Source organism: Nicotiana sylvestris, chromosome 10, assembly GCF_000393655.2.
Source record: "Nicotiana sylvestris chromosome 10, ASM39365v2, whole genome shotgun sequence".
Classification (NCBI taxonomy): Eukaryota; Viridiplantae; Streptophyta; class Magnoliopsida; order Solanales; family Solanaceae; genus Nicotiana; species Nicotiana sylvestris.
In genome coordinates this window covers 151,663,098-151,689,489 of record NC_091066.1, presented here as the reverse complement: position 1 = coordinate 151,689,489, position 26,392 = coordinate 151,663,098, and the positions used below count along the sequence as shown (strand labels likewise).

Genomic DNA, 26,392 nt, shown 5'->3' with positions numbered 1-26,392 from the left:
GGTCTCAGAGACGGCCAAAACGACATCGTTCTCTGGCGCCCAATCTGGGCCATTGATATTACTTGATCCAACGGTCTAGATTACCCCTCCCATAATCCGTGTTGACCCATTCCCCGTACTCGTTCCTATACCCGCCCCGACCCCGTTACTACTAAATGACCCCGTTTGGCTTAAGTGAATTAATCTGGACCGTTGGTTTCCATCATCCAATGGCCCAGATTAACCAACTTGTTTTCAATATGTCAAAACACCCCAAACCCCTTTCACCCGCCTCATTTTCACCTTTTCGTCTCTAAGAGACGAACCAAACGACCCAACCAAACCCTAGCCTCCCTCATACCCCTTCACCTGAACGCCGGCGGTAACGATGCCGGTGACCACGAAATTCACACCCCTGAACCTTCTAACCACCCTCAACACAAATCCCTATCCCTTTAACCTCGAATCAGCCCTGTTTGTTTCGAATCTTCAATCGAAGATTCGAGTAAAACCCTAAACCTACCCAACTAGTCCCATGTTCCCACCCCAGCTCCACCTGAACTCCTTCGTTCCCAAACCACCCCTACTCTGGCTCGAATCTTGCTAGAACTGGTCGGATTTTAAATCTATTGAAGAACCCTAGAGAGCCAAACCCTGGAACCTGTCCGAGTAAAGGGGAAATTTGAGGTCTTAACCGACTTTAGTCAAGTGTTCTCAGTCGAGAACACTCGATTAAGGTCCGTTTTGGCTTCAAAGTTTCAAGACGAAGTTCAGACTGAAACGGATTGGGTTTGGTCTGAGGTTTCAAGGTATTTTTTTTGTTTGCCTTTTTCTTTTGTTGTTGTATTATTTTTGACTGATTAGTTCGTCATTTAGGTCAATTAATCCTCCTCCTCTTTCGGACCTTTTTCTGGTCCAGTTTTCCTCATCTTGGTCGATTGGCATATGTTGAATCGTTTAAGTATGTTTGTTTTTTAGTTTGGTTGTAAAAGTCAGTGTCCGTAATATTCTTGTACAAAAACTGTGTCTAGTCTTGTAATTGGTTACTAGTATTACTAGATCAAATGGTCTCATTTTCTGTGATGTTTGGCTCCTTGTTTTTTGTTGTTCATCATTTTACATATAAATTCAGTTTATTTTCGTCCAGTATGTGACAGTATTTCATTCATTTTGTTTAGTTTAGAGTTGTGAATACAGTTAGTCATTCCCGCGTAATGTGTCAATCATGGTTGGAAGTTTTAACCTGGTTATGTTCAAATATGTTTTGTCCTGATTTGTTGGCCTTCATTTGGATACCATTTGATCTAATCTGAGTTCTAAGTTCGAACTGCTAAGTGAATTTGAATTAAATTGGTTATAGCTACTATAATTTGGTGATCAATTAGGAACCAGCTTAGTTATTTGATTAGGGAATAAGTTATAGCCGATAGGTTTTGGGTGCAGATTGAAAGGGGATTGGATTCAACCGGTGACTTGGGACACCATAAATATCCCAAGTGGCAACTCTGAATTAAATAATAAATCCCGTTTCGATTGTCCTTTAATTGGAAAAACTCCCCTACGCCCCTGCAGGCGCAGTGTAAAAAGGAGGTGTGACAAGTTTGTCGCCAGGAACGAGATGATAGGGAGGCCAACAGGCCTCGAGAATCTGGTAGTTATGGTGGTGCTCCTTCGAGCGGTCAGTTTCAACACGGTAGAGGCCATCCATTCAGGCTTGCTCAGCCAACTCGCCTAGGTTATCATGGGGCATTATCGGTTCATGGTTCTCACAGTCCTCATCAGGGCCAGTCATCACTTAGTTCCCTTCCAACTCAGAGTTGTCCCATGCTCCATCAATTCAGGGCTCTTCTATGCCAGGTGCATCTGCTAGTCATTCCGGTGCAGGGGTTCCCTTCAGTCCCCGTCTCCAGCACCCGGGAGTTGCTATGAGTATGGAGAGATGGGTCATATATGGAGGCAGTGTCCTCGTCGTCTTGGGGGTTTATCTCAGCAGAGGAGCCAACCATCGGCTTCAACGCTAGTTACTTCACCACCCACCTAGCCAGCTAGGGGTGGAGGTCAGTCAGCTAGGGGTCGCCCTAGAGGGGGTGGTCGATCAGGTGGTGGTCAAGCTTGTTTCTATGCACCCCTATCTAGACCCAATGCTATTGCTTCAGATGCTGTGATCACAGGTTTCATCTTAGTCTGTCGTAGAGATGCCTCTGTATTATTTGATCCCGGTTCCACTTATTCTTATGTGTCATCATACTTTGCTCATTATTTGGATACGCCCTGTGAGTCTCTTGTTACATATATTCGTGTATCTACTCCGGTGGCGATATTGTTGTTGTAGACCGTGTGTACCGATCATGTGTGGTGACTATTGGGGGTCTGGAGACCCGAGTGGACCTCCTGTTGTTATGTATGGTAAACTTCGATGTCATATTGGGCATGGATTGGCTATCTCCATGTCGTGCTATTTCGACTGATTATGTTCCCAGTAGGGTAATTTCATTCTTAAAGGCCCAGCATATGGTTGGGAAGGGTTGTCTCTCGTATTTAGCCTTTGTGAGGGATGTCGGTGCAGATACTTCTAGTATTGATTATGTTCCTATTGTGAGGGATTTTCCCGATGTGTTTCCTACAGACCTGTCGGGCATGCCACCAGACAGGGATATTGATTTTGGTATTGATCTGGTGCCGGGCACTCAGCCCATCTCTATTCCACCGTATCATATGTCACCAGCGGAGTTGAAGGAGTTAAAGGAGCAGCTTTAAGAACTCCTTTATAAGGGGCTTATTCAGCCTAATGTGTCGCCTTAGGGTGCGCCAGTTCTATTTGTGAAGAAGAAGGATGGCACAATGAAGATGTGCATTGATTACAGGCAGTTGAACAAAGTAACTATCAAGAACAAGTTCCTTTGCCTCGTATCGATGATTTGTTTGACCAGCTTGAGGGAGCAAGAGTGTTCTCCATGATCGATCTCCGTTCAGGTTATTACCAGTTGAAGATCAGGGACTCGGATATTCTTAAGAGGGCTTTCAGGACCTGATATAGTCATTATGACTTCTTGGTGATGTCTTTTGGGCTGACCAATGCCCCAGCAACATTCATGCATTTGATGAACAACATGTTCCGGCCATATCTCGACTCATTTGTTATAGTCTTCATTGATGATATTCTGGTGTATTCGCGTAGTCAGGAGGAGCATGCGGAGCATTTGAGAGTTGTGTTGCAGAGATTGAGGAAGGAGAAGCTTTATGAAAAGTTCACCAAGTGTGAGTTTTGGCTCAGTTTAGTGGCTTTCTTGGGGCACGTGGTATCTAGCGAGGGTATTCAGGTTGATCCAAAGAAGATAGAGGCAGTTCAGAGTTGGCCTAGACCGTCCTCAACCACAGCGATTCGTAGTTTTCTTGGTTTGGCGGGTTATTACCGCCGGTTTGTTCAGGGATTCTCATCTATCACATTGCCCTTGACCAAGTTGACTCAAAAGGGTGCTCCATTCATATGGTCGGACGAGTGTGAGGACAGCTTTCAGAAGCTCAAGACTGCCTTGACCACAGCTACAGTGTTAGTTTTGCCATCAGCTTCAGGTTCATATACAGTGTATGTTGATGCTTTGAGAGTTGGTATTGGGTGTGTATTGATGCAGGAGGGTAGATTTATTGCTTATGTTTTTCGTCAGTTGAAGCCCCATGAGAAGAACTACCCTGTCTGTGATTTTGAGTTGGTTGCCATTGTTCACGCGTTGAAGATCTGGAGGCACTATTTGTATGGTGTGTCTTGTGAGGTATATACTGATCATCGTAGCCTCCAGCACTTGTTCAAGTAGAAGGATCTCAATTTTAGGCAGCGGAGAAGGTTGGAGTTGCTAAAGGATTATGATATTACTATACCATACCATCTGGGGAAGGCCAATGTGGTGGCAGATGCTTTGAGCCGGAAGGCGGTGAGTATGGGGAGTTTGGCATATATTCCAGTTGGGGAGAGACCTCTTGCAGTTGATATTCAGGTCTTGGACAATCGGTTCGTGAGGTTAGATATATCGGAGCCTAGTCGGGTATTGGCTTGTGTGATTTCTCGATCTTTCTTATTTGATCGTATCAGAGAGCGCCAGTATGATGATCCTCATTTTCTTGTCCTTAAGGACAGAGTCCAGCACAATAATGCCCGAGATGTGACTATTGGTGATGATGGGGTGTTAAGGATGCAGGGCCGGATATGTGTGCCCAATGTAGATGGGCTTTAGGAGTTGATTCTGTAGGAGGCCCATAGCTTGCGGTATTCCATTCATCCGGGTGTCGCGAACATGTATCAGGATCTGAGACAACATTATTGGTGGAGAGAATGAAGGAGGATATTGTGGGATTTGTAGCTCGGTGTCTCAATTGTCAGCATTCTGAAATATGAGCATCAGAGACCGGGTGGCTTGCTTCAGCGGATGGATATTCCAGAGTAGAAGTGGGAGCGGATCACTATGAACTTTGTAGTTGGGCTCCCACAGACTTTGAGGAAGTCCGATGCTATTTGGGTAATTGTGGATCGGCTGACCAAGTCTGCACACTTCATTCTTGTGTGTACTACCTATTCTTCAGAGCGGTTGGCAGAGATCTATATCCGGGAGATTGTTCGTTTGCATGGTGTCCCAGTTTCTATCATTTCAGACAGGGGCACTCAGTTTACTTCGCAGTTTTGGAGGTCTTTGCAGTGAGAGTTGGGTACTCAGGTTGAGTTGAGAACAACTTTTCACCCTCAGACGGACGGGCAGTCCGAGCGCACTATTTAGATATTATAGGACATGTTGCGTGCTTGTGTCATTCATTTCGGAGGGTCATGGGATCAGCTTCTATCGGTCGTAGAGTTTACTTTTAACAATAGCTACCAGTCGAGTATTCAGACAGATCCATATGAGGCCTTGTATGGGAGGCGGTGTAGATCTCCAGTTGGTTGGTTTGAGCCGGGTGAGGCTAGACTATTGGGGACAGACTTGGTGCAGGATGCTTTAGAAAAGGTGAAGGTAATTCAGGAGAGGCTTCGTACAGCGCAGTCGAGACAAAAGAGTTATGCTGACAGGAAGGTTCAGGATGTATCATACGTGGTTGGTGAGAAGGTTCTGTTGAAGGTTTCACCCATGAAGGGTGTTATGAGAATTGGGAAGAAGGGTAAAATGAGTCCTCGGTTCATTGGGCCTTTTGTGGTACTTTGTTGCGACCAAAACACTCACGCAAGTGTACCCAATCGTCAAGTAATATAGTAATAAGTAAAGTATCGTTCCCACGAGGAATTATGATCGACTTATCAAATTATGTAAACTCAAACAATTATCAATTCAAGCTAATTCATCATAAAATACATAAATAACCAATTTACAATTTAACTAGTAATCAAACATTAATATAACGCAAAGTTACTCCACTTATGCAATTTTTGTTTAACAATTAATAAAAGAGATATTCCAGGGTCATAGGCTTGCTAGAGATCATGCTACGCTTTTAGTTTAAGAATAATTTATTGAATTATCTGGGTTATTGATTATAGGGTTAATAATACCCATAAGAATCTGTCGAATTCTTATGCGCATATTCAGGTTAAATTAATACCTATATTTCTATGGCATTAATATTAACTTAAATGCATTTACAATTTCTATTTTTCAACCAAACAAGGCAATTAAGTATATTTCTATCTTAATCGCTAATCTTTCACCCGATGCCCAGGATCAAGATCTTGTTCTATTTGATTCTATATGCAATCAAGAATTTCCTTTTCAAGTTTAACTCAAGATTCATAAATAGTATTTCACTGTTAGCTACGCAGTAAAATAATTAATAACAGAATCAAATAAACAACCCATAACGATAAATTCAAGATCATCAATTTAAGCTTCAAACAACATAATCATCTAACACCCATAACCCCAGAATATTTGGGTTTTTAGCCACTCATATTCATACAAACATCAACAATATAACTCTTAAACATCAAATAAATAGATACTAGAAAAGAGTTTAGAAAAACTCTTTTAATCCTTGCTCCAAAGTGTTGTTCCTCTTAATTTTTGATACTTGAAGATGAATCTCCACTTCTTCTTCTCTCTAAAATCAAGTCTCCACTTCAATAATGACTGTTTTACCCTTTTTAATTGTGTAAGAATGAGTTTTGACAATTATGCCCTTTTAAGACCAAAATAGAATAATTCTGCGATTTTTACACGTCTGCGGCGCCCCGTGCGCCGCGTACATGGATTGGTCAGAGGCAGAATGCATTTTAACGGAGCAAAACAATATTTTGCTGGAAATGCACTATTGCGGCTCCCCACGCGGCGCGCCCCGTGGCGCGGCAGTGTAATTTTCTGCGCTGCTTTATTTTTTCTTTTGTTTTTCTATCCGGGCTTGCTATGCGACCCCCGAACACAATCCCGACTTGATTTATTTAGCTTTTACTCAGACTTCAAAGCCCCAAATTAATCAAATTCATCCCAAATTTAATTCTTAAGTCGGCATCGCTTCCTGCAAAGCATAAAGCATGAATTTAGTACAATTCATTATTATTTAAGCTCAAACCTTTGTAAAATGCAATAATTAAAGTGTTGTTACAACGACTAAAACACGAATTTTTAGCCTATGATCAACACCCCACACATAAACCATTGCTCGTCCTCGAGTAATTAACATATACTTAACATAAGGACGACGTTTTTATCAAACAATTTCTCTAACAACTCATGTCAACTCTTAAGTATCTATTCATAATATTTCAACCTCAAGACATGACTCACAAGTGCCACACATTTTTATAACTTGCTTACTTACTCTAACACAAGGGTCAAAACTTTTCCTTGCCTTTACAAATCTTGTGCCCTCCCACAAATAATATAGACTAGTTCCTCTCAGAATAATATTCAATAATATTTAGGAACTCAAAATAGGAAGAATTAACTCACTCTCGGAATTGAAAATCATGTGCAACAGATGACACACCATATGCTTTCCCATAGTGTAATACTCTACTAATTGAGCTTATTCAATTAAGGATCAAATAGGACTTTAATTGGTTGTAATGCAGGCTGAGGAAGGGTGTGATAAATATAGAATGTAGTAGCTACACCTCTTTGAGTACTTTCATATATACACCATTTCATTTCACAATTTCAGCATCACTCTTATGTTAAACAATCTCCAACCTTTTTGAAGTTTTACATACTCACAACAAATCCCATTCTATTTAAGCACCATAAGTTAGGGAATGTTACTAATGAAAATTCATCCCCTATATATATATATATATATATATATATATGTGTGTGTGTGTGTGTGTGTGTGTGTGTGTGTGTGTGTGTGTGTATACACATATGTATATATGTATTTTTTTTAACAAACCAACCAATCTCTTCTCAACTTTAACAACACTAAGTGCTCATAAGAGACAGAGATTCAAACAACTGATATATTTACATAAATTGGTAAGGTTTGTAATGTGAATGCCAAAGAAATAGGATTAACGGCTCAAATGGTTTGACTAAGATATATACAACTAGGTGGGAACAATTATAAAACTGGTTCAACAATGAAATGCTTATATCATATCCTAAACTGAATAATGCTACTATTTCGCTTTGCAAAACACTTGAGGGAAAGTTCTAGATATCAACTGTTATGCACAGAATATTTCAGCAACCTCACTCACATATTGGCACAACTCACTCCCGCTTGGATCTTTGTCGACTCTCTAGTCAAAGCAGTCAAGAATGGTCATAAATACACAATTTAAGGCACTTACCTTAGAATCAAGAACTGAGGTTGAGCATCACAAATAAGGTACATACCACTTCTAAAGCATGTGCATTTGAGGAGATTAACTCTGTAAGTTAGGAACTTTTTATTCAATTGAACTAAAAAAATTACATCATACCCGGTTCAAATACACCCTTGTAAAAGAACCGCGGCATAAATAAAAACCAAGGGGAAATTTCTAACATAAACAAAAATAGAATACACTACTGAAATAAAAGGCGCATATTTTTTTTTTCATTTTGAGTTTCGACTTCATTTCCCTCAAGAAAATCCATCGTCGGGAAAAAAATCGAAATTAGTACCACTTACTACCTACAAATGCTATAATCTACCAAACCAAAAAAATGTAACAGTCTAAACAAAATCAAACAACTAAAAATATGAAAAATACAAAAGTAAGTACATTACAATAGGAGCAATTCACCCCACACTTAAAAACTTGCATTGTCTCTAATGCAACAAAAAAATCAAAATAGATCAGAAAAGAGACTCCATGACGCCATTGACCTAAGCATACTCATCTTCAAAGGTGCGCAAATATTCCTCGTCATCTGAGGGAACAGAGTTCACATCCTCATCCGGTGGAAATTGTCTTTGCTGCGCCATTCCTAACCACTATTGAGTGAAAGGAGATAGAGGGTGATTTTGTTGTAACTCTTCCAAGTTCACTTCCCCTCTGGAGGCGCGAAGGCGCATGTCAGCAAATAATAAGTGCAAAGTTTCTTCCACTCGGATAAACCTTTGATCGGCATTAAGTGCAGCTGTAGGCGGATCTATCACAGTCGTGACATCAAGCGCCCTAATAGGATATGTCACTTCTATCTTCCGATTATTGTGATACTCTTTCTTCAATGTAGTGCATCCGCGAAATCGAGTGATCATACTTGGATAGTTTAGGCAGCGTCCCCCAAAAGGTCTCACCTTCGACATGTGTTCCAGCATAATTTTTCAAAGATCAACCTGCATTCCTGTTAAAAGTGCATAAATCAAACAAACCTTTAGTTTTGATACGTCTGTATCACTTTGTGTCGGCATGATTTTTGCATTTATTATCTTCAAAATAACTCTTGCAGGATGCTGTAATGTTCCTTTTTTCATCTCCTTGTGAAACTCATTTGAATCTCTAGTCCACAAGGCAAAGGAATCTGCACCACATAGCTGCCTGCGAATGTCTGGATAGTCCGGTCTACGAAGAAACCTCTTAAACAACTTATGTGAATGCTCAGTGAAACCCATTATTTGATTTATGACCTTTGAAGAAAATTGAATCATTCTATTTCTGACCTTTACTTGGTAACTTGCATCTAAATCGCCTCCTGGTTGCCAATTGGCATAAAATTCTTTTACCAAGTTGATATTCACACTATCACCTTGGCGAAACAATCTTTCAAAACACAAAGCTCGAATGTTATTATATACTGCATTATACTTATGAGTGAGCTTTATTTCATCTATGGCAACTTCATGAGTTGGTGGCACAACAGGAACAAATGATTGAAACCATTGTATTGCATGGGCTGGAATAGCCCTGATACCATATTTGCACTCTGGTACCTCATCTGCATCAGGATCGATGTGTTACTCTTCCTCCTCAACTGGTGCCGGACGGGGTGCCCTTCTACCTCCCCGTCAGCTAGTAGATGCAACCTTAGATAGGCCAGTGTTTGATCTTTTACTTGGGTGCCGAGACATTATACCTACACAACATGATATATTAGCTAAAGCACACAAAAATCATTTTAAAAGCAAGTGGAGTAAATACCCCACACTTATGTTATTATCATGTTGACACTTAGCATGTATAACAGGGATTCAGCTACCATGTTCTTCAATTAGAATGATATAATGTTTATCGGCCTACCCAACATTAGAGAGAATTGCAACAATTGTAAATAAAATAAGAATTCAAAAACTAGGCTGAAAATATTAAAAATAAACATAAAAAGAAATTAGTCTATTTTACAAAATTCAAAATTATTATACAAAATATACTCATAGGCACATTAGCATGAATCCTACATATCATTTTACATATAGCAAGCGAAAAATCATAGTTTAGCCCAATGTCATAGTTGTTATCAATAATAACATCTCATAATGCAATTTGTCTCTCAATTTGCAACATTACTCAATTTCATGTCACTTAGACAGTTTAACAAACACATTGTAAGCATGTCTTGCATTCTTTATATTTCAACTTAAAATGAGGCAAATTCACCATATCAACAATTCAAATATACCTCACTTCACAACTATAACATCACCATATCTTCACAATAATATTCAATGCATAAATTTTTACTTTCTTACATGTATTTTCGAAATAGTGTACCCCTCAACAATCTTCAACAAGAACTCAACCAATATCACCTCAACACACCCTAAAATCCTCCATAATCACAAAGATAATATACATTCTAAGTTTATAATACTATTTTCAAAATTATTAACAAAAGAAACTAAAAGAAAATTAAAAACACAATTCTTGCTAGGGCTTATACAAATATAATTGAAAATAAGAAATAAATACAACATAAAATACTACTAGATTGAAAGAAAAGAGAGAAGAGAATACTTTGCAAGAAGAATAAGGATTTGGGGATGGATTTGTTGAGTGAAATTATTTGGGGCTTTTTGGGTTGAGACTTGGAGAGCCAGAGAGTTTGGGAGAGGAAATAATGAAATAAGGGGAAGGGGGGTTCGGTTATTAAGGGGTTTTTTAAAAAAATCTTTTTTTTAAATAAAGTGCACTACCGCGTCGCCCCCCTGCGGTGCACCCCTCGGCGTGGTAGTGTAAAAATCTCAGCTGCTCCAAAAATTTTGTATTCTGCCTCGTCTGTGTAATTTTGCCTGGTGCGATGTGTGGCACGATGCCCCATGCGACGCGGTAGGCCAAAATTTTACAGAGTTAGCCTATTTTTCGATTTTTAGCTCATAATTTACACCCCTACATCTTTGTACACTGATTTTATGCCAAATTCATGCTTGCACCTGATTAAAAGTATTATAACATCTAAAATCTAATATTTTTAAACTACAATTAAAAGTTAGTGGTGTTAGTCATTGGGTTGCCTCCTAACAAGCGTCAAATTTAACGTCGCGGCACGACTCAACACTTCATCACACATCAACCAAATCTACCGAGGTCTTGTGACGTTTAATATCACCACCCCAATAGGGTTTTACTTGCTGCCCATTCACCAAGAATGTACACTTGAATTTATGTCCCGCAATTCAACTGTTCCATGAGAAGTCACACTTACCACAACGAAAGGGCCTGCCCAACGAGACTTAAGCTTTCCAGGAAAAAGCTTTAGCCTTGAATTAAACAAGAGAACTTCTTGACCCGGCTCAAACTCACGATGTTGGATGTGATTCTCATGCCACCTCTTTGTCTTTTCTTTATACAACTTGGCATTTTCATAAGCATGCAACCGAAACTCATCAAGTTCATTGAGTTGTAACAGTCTTTTTTCACCGGCTAAGTCTATATCCATATTTAGCTTTTTGATTGCCAAATAAGCTTTGTGTTCTAGCTCAACGGGCAAATGACATGCCTTTCCATAAACTAACATGTACGGACAAGTACTTATTAGAGTCTTGTATGCAGTTCGGTAAGCCCATAATGCATCTTCTAACTTACCAGACCAATCCTTCCTATTTGCACTCACTGTTTTCTCCAAAATCTGTTTTACCTCTCTATTTGACAATTCAACTTGACCACTCGTTTGAGGGTGATACGCAGTAGCAACCTTGTGTCTTACCCCATATTTTGCTAGAACATTTTTCAACAATTTGTTACAAAAGTGTGTTCCTTCATCACTTATCAACACCCTTGGAGTTCCAAAGCGTGTGAAAATGTGCTTCTTTACGAAACTTACCACTACTTTTGCATCATTAGTAGGAAGAGCAATGGCCTCAACCTACTTAAACACATAACCGACTGCAACCAAAATGTATCTGTGACCGTTAGAGTATGGAAATGGTCACATGAAATCAATTCCCAAACATCAAAGAGCTCTACTACCAAAATATTTTGCAAAGGCATCTCGTTCATCTTCGTGATTGTACCTATTCTTTGACACCTGTTACAATTTTTAACAAAAGCATGTGTATCTTTAAACAATTTTGGCCAGTAAAAACTTGATTGCAAAAGCTTTTGTGCAGTTCTGTCTCTACCGTGGTGACCTCCATAAAGAGAAGCATGGCAGTCATGCAATATTGCATTCATCTCCTCCTCAAGGACACACCTTCTTACCAATTGATCAGCGCATTGCTTGTATAGAAAAGGCTCGTCTCAAAAACTTGTTGCGACCAAAACACTCACGCAAGTGTATGCTATCATCAAGTGATATAGTAATAAGTAAAGTATCATTCCCACGTGTAAAATCTCACGTCATGTAAAAATCTCCTTCTATGATCAGTTGTAAATTCTGGTGGAGTCACCCCACTTGCAAGAAAATTCACATAATCAGCTGTCACGCCCCAAAATCCGAGGAGCGCGACCGGTGCTCAACCGAGTAAACCCGATTGAGCAAGCCTGTTAGGTTTCATACTACCCAAATTCGTCTTTGAATAAAGAGGAAATGTACACCACTAATCAAATTCTATAAACATGTCATTAACAATTCCATTTCATTTCCATTAACAACTTAGTTCACAAATTTGAAGATATTACAAGTGTTATACATCATTGCCAAACATCAATATTTTCACTTTAATTCCAATACCCGACACTACCCACAACCTTTCTACGGAGCCTCTAAATACAATTGAAGAGTAATATGGAAATGTCGGCAACAAGGCTCCGGCTATACCTCAAGTACATTATACATGATAAACAGATGAAACAGGACTCCGAAACGAAGTGGGGCTCACCAAGTCAGCTGAAAGGATGATGCGGCACTAGCTGCGACCGACACTGCCTACTATAGAAACACCTACATCCATTTAAAGACATAGCGCCCCCGGCAAAAAGGATGTTAGTGCCATCGAATAGCACAAGTATGTATAACTATACATCGTCTCATTAGAAAGAACAATCATACAAGGACACAGAAATCATAAGGATTCAACAAAAGCTTTAAACAATCACTACATCATCAAATAAAAGGAATCACATAGCTTTCACATAATTGGCATAGCTTTAGTTTGGGGCTTTTAATATTGTTCATCATCATTCACAATACCACCGCTTTCTTGAGTGGAGTCCGATCATGGCCCGATCGGCTAAGCCATCTTTCAAGACGTTACCCTTATTTCAGTCACACTTTCCAGTTTCAATTATCATTGCATTACCACCATGTGTGTATAACATGGTATCCGATCACGGCCCGATCGGCTAAGCCGTCTTTCAAGATGTTACTCTTTTCCGTTAACCATCTCACTTCAATCTTTGGTTTCACATGTATTAGTTCATCGGCACTTGGAGCCACAATTATCACATCATACTTGGCGCTAGGCCATATTCCAAAACATTCATTCCACATCACTTTCACTTCCAACATCAAACTTGAAATTTAAGATAATGGGCGCATATAAGAGCAATTCAAGTTATAAGCATAGAGGGGAATTCTCATGATTCGGCATAATAATTACAATTTAACTTGACTTGAAATCTAGGTAATTTAGCATATAGTTCACATTCTTCCATCCCCAATTACAAAGAATAGCACATTAAACACATTGAGACACACCTTTCAGATATATTCTTGCAACACCAAATCCTTTGAAATAACAAATACTACATAAATCAAATTCCGGACTTACAACGTATGCAGGGACACCATGAGAGCTCAATTTCTAAGAAGAGAGGGTTCTAGCCATACATACCTGAAATTTGCCCCTTAATAATACTACAATGATCCAATACACTTAAGCAACTTCAATCTACAATACAACATTCAATAGGGCCAATATTAGTAATAAATTCCATAACTTATGCCATTTAAGCATATTATCAAACACCTTGTAGGTATAGATCTTTACATCTCATAACCGTAGTATGAGTTCATCCAACTATCACCATTAACCAGCAATTTATTCCACCATCGTTCCTAACCAATTTATAACTTCCAACAACATATGTATGACCATCCATTCACACCCAACCATCAACCTCCTTAATTAACCCATTTCAAATCTCTATAACACCAACACATCCTAGGTTAGGCGCTTATGGCTTCCAATCATCATCCCATGAGTTCTAACGTATATATCATACGTAAATAATCACCATAGAGTAGTTAGAGATGATAGACATACCTCTTGTAGTAAGAATCTTGAGAATCTCCACTTGTAGTGTTCTTGATCAATTTAGGGATTTGAATGGGAATCTATGGATTTTCAAGATCAATACTTGTTAATAAAAGTATTTAGGAGTAATAATCAACTCAAAATACTCCAAAACATTACCTTGGATGATATGAGCGAAGTATGGGACGGATTCCCCTTGATAGAGCAAGCCCTAGGTCAAAAAAATGACTTAGAGACTCTCTATACCCGGTCTTGGGGTATTTATAAGGCTGCTAGGTGCGCGACCGCGGTTAAACCGCACTTGAGACTCGGTGGCCGCGCTCGGGCCGCGCTTAGCAGGCAGAAACTCTCAATTTCCCGCGGCCGCGCCGCGGACACGCATCTGACACAGGTCCGGTAAAATGGTCATAACTTTCTGTATACACCTCCAAATGACAAACAGTTTAATACGTTGGAAACTAGACTCAAAGAACTTTAGTTTGATAGGTTGTGAATAACACAAAACCTTATATAAGTGTAGATATGCTTGTCCAAATTGAGGTCATATGTGTACTCATTTACAACTTTAGTCTATTATGAAATTTTCAAACTTGGCTTAGACTTAGGCCTCACCTTAGACCCCAAATCACTTATAATATGACTTATACGCTTATTAATATATCCAATTGATATCCATTATATCATGAATCCTCATTTTCACACAAAATAAAATAATTAGCCTACCTTGGCACCACGAAATCTTAAAGTACTTAGCAAAATATTTTGGGGCTTTACATTCTCCCCCGCTTAGGATCATTCGTCCTCGAATGATAATTGGAGTCAATCTGCAAATACTTAGTATAACTTATCTCCTTTCTCACACATCTTTAACTCCCAAATTTTGACTAACTCCCAAATGTTTTTAGAAATTTCGGCAGAGTTTCCCTTGTAACTGGGCCTATCTTCCTGTCAGAGAATCCTATAAACACACCTCAGCAACATATATGTGATCAAATGACGCAACAAAACATAAAACAATACCAATTGTAGTCCCATAATGAACATATAATTGGAAAGGAATGCTCTTACATTAGCTGAACAAGCGATACAAAATTTATGTGAAACAACTTCATAGAACTATTTCATTGATATTCAAACAAACGGGGGGGGGGGGGGTATGTACTTCTTTTTCATTTCTTCCTCAGCTTCCCAAGTGGTTTCCTAAACATGTTGGTTTCACCATAACACTTTCACGGAGGCAATTTCTTTATTTCTCAACTTTCGTACTTGCCTATCAAGGATGGCAACTGGAATTTCTTCGTACGATAATTATTCATTAACCTCAATAGTCCCAACTGGCAAAATAGTGGACGGATCTCCCACTACCTTCTTCAACATAGACACATGGAAGACTAGGTGTACCAATGACATCTCGGATAGTAGCTCGAGCTTGTATGCCACCTGACCAATCCTATGAATGATCTTGTACGGTCTGATATACCTCAGATTCTTTCCAAACCGCATGATACCCTTCATGGGGGAAACCTTCAAAAATACCCAATCATCTTCTTTGAACTCCAAGTCTCTGCGACAAACGTCCAAATACGACTTTTGGCGACTCTGAGCAGTTTTCAACCTCTCTTTAATAATCTTGACTTTCTCCATAGCTTGATGCACGAGGTCTGGCCCTATCAATTCAGCTTCTCCAACCTCGAACCACCCAATGGGAGATCTATATCTCCTACCATATAATGCCTCAAATGGTGCCATTTGGATACTAGCATAGAAGCTGTTATTGTAAGCAAATTCTATGAGTGGCAAATGGTCATCCCAACTACCTTTGAAATCAAGAACACAAGCATGCAGCATATCCTCAAGCATCTGAATGGTCCGCTTTGCTTGCCCATCAGTTTGTGGATAAAAGGCTATACTAAGATTTACTTGAGTACCCAAACCTTGCTGAAATTTCTTCTAAAAGTTTGTCGTGAATTGATCCCCTCGATCTGAAATGATTGAGACTAGAGTGGCATGCAACTTGACTATTTATTTGATATACAGTTGAGCATATTGCTCCGCCACAAGCGACGATTCAGCCCTATTTTGCACAATTTCCCTACCTTCACTAGACTTTGCAAGACAAACTTTCAAACTAGCCACTGGTGAACCTCCATGGCAAACGACCCTTGACATATCTCCAAGTGAGCTAAACTACCCATAGATTTCCGGCTAAGAGCATCCGCCACAACATTGTCCTTTCCCGGGTGATAGAGAATCTCAATATCATAGTCCTTGAGTAACCCGAGCCATCCTCTCTGTCTCACATTCAACTCCTTTTGTTTAAAAATATATTTAAGGCTCTTGTGGTTCATAAATACATCAACATAAACCCCATACACATAATGTCGCCAAATCTTTTTACAAAAACCACCGCCGCAAGTTCTAAATCATGTGCCGGATAGTTTTTTTCATGATTCTTAGGTTTCTTAGAGGCATAAGTGATCACCTAGCCATATTCCATCAATAGTGAACCATCTATATCATATTTCTCTTGCATATGACCTCATAAGATTTGAGTTCTTCAATAATTTTCTTGATATGGTTACAATCTTATGTGAGTACCTGCAACTTGCTCTTCCAAATTCTCAACAAAAGACATTACTGGATGAGTTTTCTTATAGAACCTTCTATTTCAAATGAATAACATCTTCTAGCCTGCGCACACACCTTAATATCATCAACATGCGCGACATTGCATCAAATGTAATGTAACATTGTGCTCAGACCTTTCCTGGTCAACCTCTTTCCTCCTTGTGTGCCTTATAGGATTTAAGAAACCACTCCACTTTCCCTTGTGAACATTCTTATGATCTTTCTTTACTGTTCAACACTTCCCAAAACACATATCAACACCCTTCATACATATTCAATTCAGAAAGCGTCACTGGCCCGAACAATATGTTGGTACCATCTTTTCTTTCTAGCTGGAATATTCATTCCCATTCTATTTTGCTTATAGTGCATAATTGATAGCCTTATTTTACCACACACTTGTCTACCTCTCGTGAACTTGTAATATCATTGTGCCTGGTTTAATGAGTTTATCATACCACAACTTCACCACCAGTAGTCTCACTTTTCATTATATGTAGACATGAACTATCTCTAGCTCCTTTAGTTACCATTCAGTGTCACCCAAGTCGGTTGCATTACGGTTAGTCCTGTATAACTTTTATTAACATTTATTCTTTAAGCGAGTCCACCATTTTGATACAAGATATTTTATGATAACCAGGATCATCTCAATTTATAGGTTTTCTTCCCATTTTTTCTCGCCTTGTTCTTCCTAGATAGTGAATAGCCATGCACTCTTCCTTATGTTATGTGGTATTTTCCCTTAGTTATTTCATTCCGCTCACCTCTTAACTCTCGTTAAGATATCTGCGGGAAAGTGTGTTCATCGTCATATCACTTAACACTTCTTTGCTTGTAAGATTCTTTAGAGGCTCTCCATCAAGCCCAAATACCCTCTTGAGTTATTATAGCATCACATTTATTTCTCCCACTCGTTCCACCTTTATTAACACCTTGGTACTTTGGTTAAATCACAGATCTATGATTAACCCTTTCTAAAAACTCGCAACCTTCCACATTTGACCTAGAGTACTTACTTAGGTTCCATTGTTCCTGACCCTCTAACAAGTATAAAATCCCTTTACAAACATACTCTTAGTTTCTAGGATCATTGACCCTATCATTCACATTGCCATGTATGAGGAATTTACCTTCCTTAACCTTCCACCTTTTTTGGGGGGAGGGAGGGTACTAGTGGTCTATCATTAGCATATCATTTTAGATAATCACGTTATCCATTATCACTTTTCTAGATTATGCATGTCTTCAACAAAATATTCAAACATCATAGCTACACGGTCATACTCTTATTTTATTGTATTTAAGTGGCCTTACTATGGACCTTCCTCCCCCACTTAGGGCGAATGTCACGTATTTCGACACAAGTCCTGAATTTAGAAACTTCATGGACATATGTCTCATTTCTCTATCCCTCACATATATGTTCGACTATTAGGGAGATTGAAGTCACAATGGTATTAACCTCATAAGTTCTCCTCTTATTCAGATACACGGGCTTGGGATTCTAATTCCTCATGTCAATATCCTTTAGGAGTGTAATATCACTTCGTACACTTCTGGATTTTTATAAAGTTCGTTGTATAGGGGTCTTCTCATCGTGGGATCAATTGACTCTCCTTTCATAACTTCTTGTCTCCTAGGAGAGACGTGCACTCTCATCATTAATCTCCTGGTCATGTCTCACATATATCGCGTGCTTATATAACCAATTTTCTTTCACACCTTAGGATCATTTACATACTTCTCACACTACCCACATGTGCTATTCAAGTTTACATATCACTTATCAATTCAATGTTTCTTTGGAGGTGGGTGATCAATTTTAACACTTTTCTCATACAAAGTATGCTTCTGGTACTGTGTACGTATCTCATATATCCGTACAATTTGTTTAACATGATACATGTGCCATCTCCTTAATATTCATGCCTTTGCCCATTGATCATTCCATATGACAACATTACTTGAAATAGACGAAAGAACATTTAAACTTATCTTAAATCTCAATGCACGAGTTATAAAACAATCTTATTGTCAAATTTTATCACACGATCTGGAGTATTGAAGAAGGGTAACATTCCTAAATGTCCATGTAGCCTCTAACTTATAGATGTGGTCGACAACACACCGATAGGAAGGAATCTACTAGACACTGCTCCGAGACATCCTAGGACACTTTAAAACCTTAGGCTATGATACCAAGTTTGTCAAGCCCCAAAATTCGAGGAGCGCGACCGGTGCTCAACCGAGTAAACCCGACTGAGCAAGCCTGTTAGGTTTCATACTACCCAAATTCGTCTTTGATTAAAGAGGAAATGTACACCATTAATAAAATTCTATAAAAGCTTTAAACAATCACTACATCATCAAATAAAAGGAATCACATAGCTTTCACATAATGTCCATAGATTTAGTTTGGGGCATTTAATATTGTTCATCATCATTCACAATACCACCGCTTTCTTGAGCGGAGTCCGATCATGGCCCGATCGGCTAAGCCTTCTTTTAAGACGTCACCCTTATTTCAGTCTCACTTTCCAGTTTCAATTATCATTGCATTACCACCTTGTGTGTATAACATGACGTCCGATCACGGCCCGATCGGCTAAGTCGTCTTACAAGACGTTACTCTTTTCCGTTAACCATCTCCCTTCAATCTTTGGTTTCACATGTATTAGTTTATCGGCATTTGGGGCCACAATTATCACAGCATGCTTGGCACTAGGCCATATTTCATAACTCTCATTCCACATCACTTTCACTTCTAATATCAAACTTGCAATTTAAGATAATTGGCACATACAAGAGCAATTCAAGTTATAAGCATAAAGGGGAATTCTCATGATCTGGCATAATAATCACAATTTAACTTGACTTGAAATCTAGGTAATCTAGCACATAGTTCACATTCTTCACATATCCCCAATTACCAAGAATAGCACATTGAACACATTGAGACACACTTTTCAGATATATTCTTGCAACACCAAATCATTTGGAATAACAAATACTACATAAATCAAATTCCGTACTTACAACGTATGTAGGGACACCATGGGAGCTCAATTTCTTAAAAGAGGGGGTTTTAGCCATTAATACCTGAAATTTGCCCCTTAATGATACTACAATGATCCAATACACTTAAGCAATTTCAATCTACAATACAACATTCAATAGGTCCAATATTAGTAATAAATTCCATAACTTATGCCATTTAGGTATATTATCAAACACCTTGAAGGTATAGATCTTTACATCTCATAACCATAGTATTAGTTCATCCAACTATCACTATTAACCAACAATTTATTCCACCGTCGTTCCTAACCAATTTATAACTTCCAACAACATATGCATGACCATCCATTCACACCCAACCATCAACCTTCTTAATTAACCCATTTCACAATCTCTACAACACCAACACAACCTAGGTTAGGCACTTATGGATTCCAATCACCATCCCATGAGTTCTAACATATATATCATACATAAATAATCACCATATAGTAGTTAGAGATGATAGACATACCTCTTGTAGTAAGAATCTTGAGAATCCCCACTTGTAGTGTTCTTGATCAATTTAGGGATTTGAATGAGAATTTATGGATTTTCAAGATCAATACTTGTTAATATAAGTATTTAGGAGTAGTAATAAACTCAAAATACTCCAAAAACATTAACTTGGATCATAGGAGGGAAGTATGGGATGGATTTCCCTTGATAGAGCAAGCCCTAGCTCAAATAAATGACTTAGAGACTCTCCATACCCGGCCTTAGGGTATTTATAGGGCTGATAAGTGCGCTACTGTGGTTAAACCGCACCCGAGACGCGGTGTCCGCGCTCGGGTCGTGTTCGGGAGGCAGAAACTCTCAATTTCCCGCGGACGCGCATCTGGCACAGGTCCGGTAAAATGGTCATAACTTTCTGTATACACCTCCAAATGACGAACTGTTTGATGAGTTGGAAACTAGACTAAAAAATCTTTAGTTTGATAGGTTGTTCATCACACAAAACCTTATATAAATGTATATATGCTTGTCCAAAGTGAGGTCTTGTGTGTACTCATTTACAACTTTAGTCTATTATGAAATTTTCCAACTTGGCTTAGACTTAGGCCTCTCCTTAGACACCAAATCACTTATAATATGACTTATACGCTTATTAACATATCCAATTGATATCCATTATATCATGAATCCTCATTTTCACACAAAATAAATAATTAGCCTACCTTGGCACCACGAAATCTTAAATTACTTAGCAAAATTTCTGGGGCTTTACATAAGCATACCATGGGGTTTCATCCGAAGTGATGGCTAGTAACTTTTTATCAGGAAATGTTTCTTTGATTGATTCTCCTTCATTGTCATGGCCTCGATTTTCCAACCTTTACAAGTGATCTACAACCTGATTCTCTGTCCCGTTTCGATCTCGAATCTCTAAATCAAATTCCTGCAAAAGAAGAACCCATCGGATTAACCTTGGCTTGGCATCTTTCTTTGCAAATAAATACCTGATAGCTGAGTGATCTGTGTAAACTATAACTTTGGTTCCCACTAGATATGACCTGAACTTATCAAATGTCCATACTATTGCAAGCAACTCTGTTTCAGTAACAGTGTAATTCATTTGTGCTGGATTAAGAGTTATGCTCGCATAATGAATGGAGTAAAATATTTTCTCCCTCCGTTGTCCCAAAACAGCTCCAATGGCTATGTCACTTGAATCACACATCAACTCAAATGGAAGTTTCCAATCTGGAGCAATGATAATTGGTGCAGTAACTAATCTTCTTTTCAGCTCATCAAATGCTTTCAGACAAGCATTATCAAACTTGAATGATGTATCTTTCTCAAGAAGCCTGCACAAAGGAGATGAAATTTTTGAAAAATCTTTAATGAAACGACGATAAAAACCTGCATGGCCCTAGAAACTGTGAATGCCTCTAACTGATGTCGATGGAGGTAATTTTTCAATTGCTTCCACCTTTTCTTTATCTACCTACAATCCATTCTTGGACACTTCGTGCCCTAGGACGATACCTTCTCTTACCATGAAATGGCATTTTTCCCATTCAGTACCAAATTTGTTTCTTCACACCTAGCAAGTACCTTGTCAAGATTCATTAAACATTCATCAAAAGAACATCCAAATACAGAAAAGTCATCCATAAATACTTCCACAAATCTTTCAACCATATCAGTAAAAATAGTCATCATACACCTTTGAAAAGTCGCAGGTGCATTACAAAGACCAAATGACATTCTTTTAAATGCATATGTCCCATAGGGACATGTAAATATGGTCTTCTCTTGGTACTCTGGGGCTATAACAATCTGATTATATCCCGAGTAGCCATCCAAAAAATAGTAGTATTCCTGTCCAGCTAATCTATCAAGCATTTGGTCAATAAAGGGGAGAGGAAAATGGTCTTTTCGGATGGCATTATTCAATTTTCTATAATCTATGCAAATTCTCCACCCAATAACAGTTCTAATAGGAATCAGATCATTGTTTTTATTTGTCACTACAGTCATTCCCCCTTTCTTTGGAATATATTGGACTGGACTTACCCATTTGGTATCAGAGATTAGAAATACAATACCTGCATCAAGCCATTTAATCACTTCTTTTCTTACCACCTCTTTCATGTTGGGATTTAGGCGGCATTGTTGTTCTATGCTTGGCTTGTGTCCTTCCTCCATGAGAATTTTATGCATGCAAAAAGCTGGACTAATACCTCTTATGTCAGACATTGTCCACCCAATTGCTCTTTTATGCTCACGTAGTACTCTCAACAATTTTTCCTCCTGCAATTTAGACAAGTCAGAAGAAATAACAACAGGTAACGTATCAGAACTACCAAAATAAGCATAATGAAGGTGAGAAGGTAAAGGATTTAGTTCCAATTTCGGAGCATTTTCAATTGATGGCTTCGGGGGAGGACCATTTGGCTTGTTCAAAGGGATCTAAACCTTTCATATATTCACATGATGCATTCAAAGAATGCTTCATCTCTTCAACCTCATCACTGATCTCCAAACTCTCAAACAACACGATTGCTTTCTCTAAAGAATCCTTCAAATATACGCTTGGGGTAATAAGTTGCTCATCCATCTCCATGACAGATATTATAGACAATTCTTCATAATGGCGAGGAAGTTGAATTGCTTTGTATACATGAAAAACAGCTTCCTCGTTGTCAACTCTCATGATCATTTTTCCTTCTCTTACTTTAATTATAGCATCACCTGTAGCCAAGAGAGGTCTTCCCAATATAATAGGAACTTTTTCATCGGCTTCAAAATCCAAGATAATGAAATCAGCCGGGAAAATAAATTTTCCAATTTTCAGCAGCACATCTTCAATCACCCCTTCCGGGTAAGCTAGGGACATGTCTGCTAGTTGCAATATCACCGTGGTGGGTTTTGGAGCTCCCAAACCCAATTGTTTGTACAAAGACAATGACATCATATTTATGCTCACTCCCAAATCACAAAGTTCATGGCCTACATCAACATTACCTATTCTCATAGGGATATTAAAGCTGCTAGGATCCTTAAGCTTTTGAGGAAGCTTATTTTGGACCCTTGAAGTGCACTCCTCAGTAAGTGCAACTATTTCAAATTCAGTCAATCTCCTCTTGTTATCCATAATATCTTTTATGTACTTGGCATACTTTAGAATTTCACGAATCTCATCTACCAACGGAATATTCAATTGTATCTGACTCAACATAGAGAGAAATTTGTTGAACATGCGATCATAATTCTTTTTCTGTAATCATTGTGGAAAAGGTGGTGGTGGCCTTGGAACATTCACGGGTGCTGAAATTGTATCATATTTCTTTGCTTCCTGTGTTGCTTTGGAAATCAATTCACCCTCAGGTATAGGCTTGTCTTTTCTCTTCTTTGGAACTTCTTCTAATTCCCTTCCAGTTATAAGTGTAATTGCACTAACTTGCGGATTTTTCTCTGTATCACTTGGAAGAGCACTTGCAGGCCTAGTGTTTTGATTTGCAGCTAGTTGTCCCATCTGCCTTTCAAGATTTCTGAAGTCAGTTCTGAGTTGTTGATTGTCATGCAACAATTTCTTCAACAAATCATTTGTACTTTCTTCTACTTGTTGGGGTGGCCTTTGAGGTTGATTAAAATTTCCTTGGGGTCTATATTGATTCTGATTTGATTGATTTCCACCCCAGGAGAAATTAGGATGATTCCTCCTATTTGGATTGTAAGTGTTCCCATATTGTGCTTGTTGGTTCATCGGACCTCTAATTTGTTGCCCCACATAATAAATAGACTCAGGAGTTGTGGGGAATATATCACTCGTGTGATTGTCACCACACATTTCCCAATAAATCGACACTTGTTGAACATGTTGCATTTGTTGTGTCTGATTCATTGTTATTATATTCATTTGATTTGCCAATTTTGCTATATCTGCTCTCATGGCGGAAAAGTCATCAAGTTCAAGTACCCCTGCTACTTTCTGTTTCATTGCTCTCCTTGGTTCTCCCTCACCTTGCCAATTATGATCATTAGCAGTAAAGTTGTTTAGCAGAAGTTGTATTTCACTATATGGTCTCGCCATGCAACTACCTCCACAAGCTGAATCAAGATTCATCTTTGAAGTCTCATCTAATCCATCAACAAAAGTATGTCCCAATACCTCATTAGTCTGACAATGATATGGATAGTCTCGGAGTAGTTTCGTGTATCTTTCCCAAGCTTGGCGAAGAGTCTCACCATCCCGTTGTTGAAAACCAAGAATTTGGCTCCGCAAAGACTTTGTCTTTTTAGTGGGGAAAAACTTGATTAAAAATTTCTTTGCTAAATCATCCCAAGTATGGATTGAATTAGCAGGCTCCTTCTGCAACCATTCTTTAGCTTCCCCCAACAATTAAAAAGGAAACAAGGTCAGCCTGACATAGTCCTTGGAAACATTTGGATAGTTGTAAGTATCCGTGATTTCCAAAAAATTCTGAATGTGCCTCTGCGGGTCTTCATGAGATAGACCTACATATTGCCCAGTAGACTGAATCAGCTGTACCATGTATTGTTTAAGCTCAAAGTGACCAGTGATATCAGGCTTCACAATAGTCTGAGTCATATTAGCAAGATTTGGCCTTGCAACTTCTATCACCGGACGCCCTCCATTACCTGCCATCACTGTTGACTGTGGTTGAACTAAAATGTCCAACTCTCTTTCTGTTTTGTATCTAACCTCCAACTCCTTCCTCGCTCTATGAAGTGTTCTTTCAATTTCAGGATCAAGAAGAAAGATATTGCTTGTGTTTCTACTCTTCCGCATTCAAGAGAAGAGCATGCGTAACACAAACAAAATGAACTAAAAATTAATGCTTAAACAAATAGCTAATAAAAGCTTAACCCAGTCAAGTAGCTAATTTCTAACTCCCCAGCAATGGCGCCAAAAACATGTTGCGACCAAAACACTCACGCAAGTGTACGCGATCGTCAAGTAATATAGTAATAAGTAAAGTATCGTTCCCACGAGGAATTATGATCAACTTATCAACTGATGGAAACTCAAACAGTTATCAATTCAAGCTAATTCATCACAAAATACATAAATAACCAATTTACAATTTAACTAGTAATCAAACAATAATACAACGCAAAGTTACTACGCCACTTATGCAATTTTTGTTTAACAATTAATAAAAGAGATATTCCAGGGTCATAGGCTTGCTAGAGATCATGCTACGCTTTAGCTTAAGAATGATTTATTGAATTATCTGGGTTATTGATTATATGGTTAATAATACCCATAAGAATATGTTGAATTCTTATGCGCCTATTCAGGTTAAATTAATACCTATATTTATATGGCATTAATATTAACTCAAATGCATTTATAATTCCTATTTTTCAACCAAACAAGGCAATTAAGTATATTTCTATCTGAATCGCTAATCTTTCACCTGATGCCCAGGATCAAGATCTTGTTCTATTTGATTCTATATGCAATCAAGAATTTCCTTTTTCAAGTTTAACTCAAGATTCATAAATAGTATTTCACTGTTAGCTACACAATAAAATAATTAATAACAGAATCAAATAAACAACTCATAACGATAAATTCAAGATCATCAATTTAAGCTTCAAACAATATAATTATCTAACACCCATAACCCCATAATATTTGAGTTTTTAGCCAATCATATTCATACAAACATTAAAAATATAACTCTTAAACATCAAATAAATAGATACTAGAAGAAAGTTTAGAAAAACCCTTTTAATCCTTGCTCCAAAGTGTTGTTCCTCTTGATTTTTGATACTTGAAGATGAATCTCCTCTTCTTCTTCTCTCTAAAATCAGGTCTCCACTTCAATAATGGTTGTTTTACCCTTTTTAATCGTGTAAGAATAAGTTTTAACAATTATGCCCTTTTAGGACTAAAATAGAATAGTTCTGTGATTTTTACACGTCCGCGGCGCCCCGTGCGCCGCGTACATGGATTGGTCAGAGGCAGAATACATTTTAACGGAGCAAAATAATACTTTGTTGGAAATGCACTACCGAGGCGCCCCACGCAGCGTGCCCCCCGACGCGGCAGTGTAATTTTCTGTGTTGCTTCATTTTTTCTTTTGTTTTCTATCCGTGCTTTCTATGCGACCCCCGAACATGATTCTGGCTTGATTTATTTAGCTTTTACTCAGACTTCAAACCCCAAATTAATCAAATTCATCCCAAATTTAATTCTTAAGTCGGAATCGCTTACTGC

General features: G+C 38.5%; 2 protein-coding genes across 2 annotated transcripts; both read right to left on the bottom strand.

Moving 5' to 3' along the window:
* Nucleotides 1-21,031: 21,031 nt before the first annotated feature.
* LOC138880126 (uncharacterized) lies at nt 21,032-23,380 on the bottom strand. Its single transcript, XM_070159790.1, has 5 exons — nt 23,167-23,380; nt 22,590-22,893; nt 22,216-22,501; nt 21,695-21,753; nt 21,032-21,503 (listed from the first exon to the last, which is right to left on the bottom strand). The coding sequence occupies exons 1-5, from the start codon at nt 23,378-23,380 to the stop codon at nt 21,032-21,034; spliced, it is 1,335 nt and encodes a 444-aa protein (XP_070015891.1).
* Nucleotides 23,381-23,425: 45 nt separating this feature from the next.
* On the bottom strand, nt 23,426-24,955 carry LOC138880125 (uncharacterized). Its single transcript, XM_070159789.1, has 3 exons — nt 24,572-24,955; nt 24,244-24,514; nt 23,426-24,165 (listed from the first exon to the last, which is right to left on the bottom strand). Exons 1-3 carry the CDS (start codon nt 24,953-24,955, stop codon nt 23,426-23,428), a joined length of 1,395 nt encoding a protein of 464 aa, XP_070015890.1.
* Between the last annotated feature and the right edge of the window lie 1,437 nt (nt 24,956-26,392).

Excerpts from the sequence above, each read along its gene's own strand:
- LOC138880125 (XM_070159789.1), bottom strand. The coding sequence starts at position 24,955 with ATGCGGAAGAGTAGAAACACAAGCAATATCTTTCTTCTTGATCCTGAA. Across the intron at positions 24,515-24,571 it reads CAAATGTTTCCAAGGACTAT|AAGGAGCCTGCTAATTCAAT; the intron begins GTCAGGCTGACC and ends GAATGGTTGCAG. Across the intron at positions 24,166-24,243 it reads TCTTGATTCAGCTTGTGGAG|GTGAGGGAGAACCAAGGAGA; the intron begins GTAGTTGCATGG and ends ATAATTGGCAAG.
- LOC138880126 (XM_070159790.1), bottom strand. The coding sequence starts at position 23,380 with ATGTTGAGTCAGATACAATTGAATATTCCGTTGGTAGATGAGATTCGT. Across the intron at positions 22,894-23,166 it reads TAATATCCCTATGAGAATAG|GTGATGCTATAATTAAAGTA; the intron begins GTAATGTTGATG and ends TCTTGGCTACAG. Across the intron at positions 21,754-22,215 it reads TAATCTCTGATACCAAATGG|GTACTTGCTAGGTGTGAAGA; the intron begins GTAAGTCCAGTC and ends AATCTTGACAAG.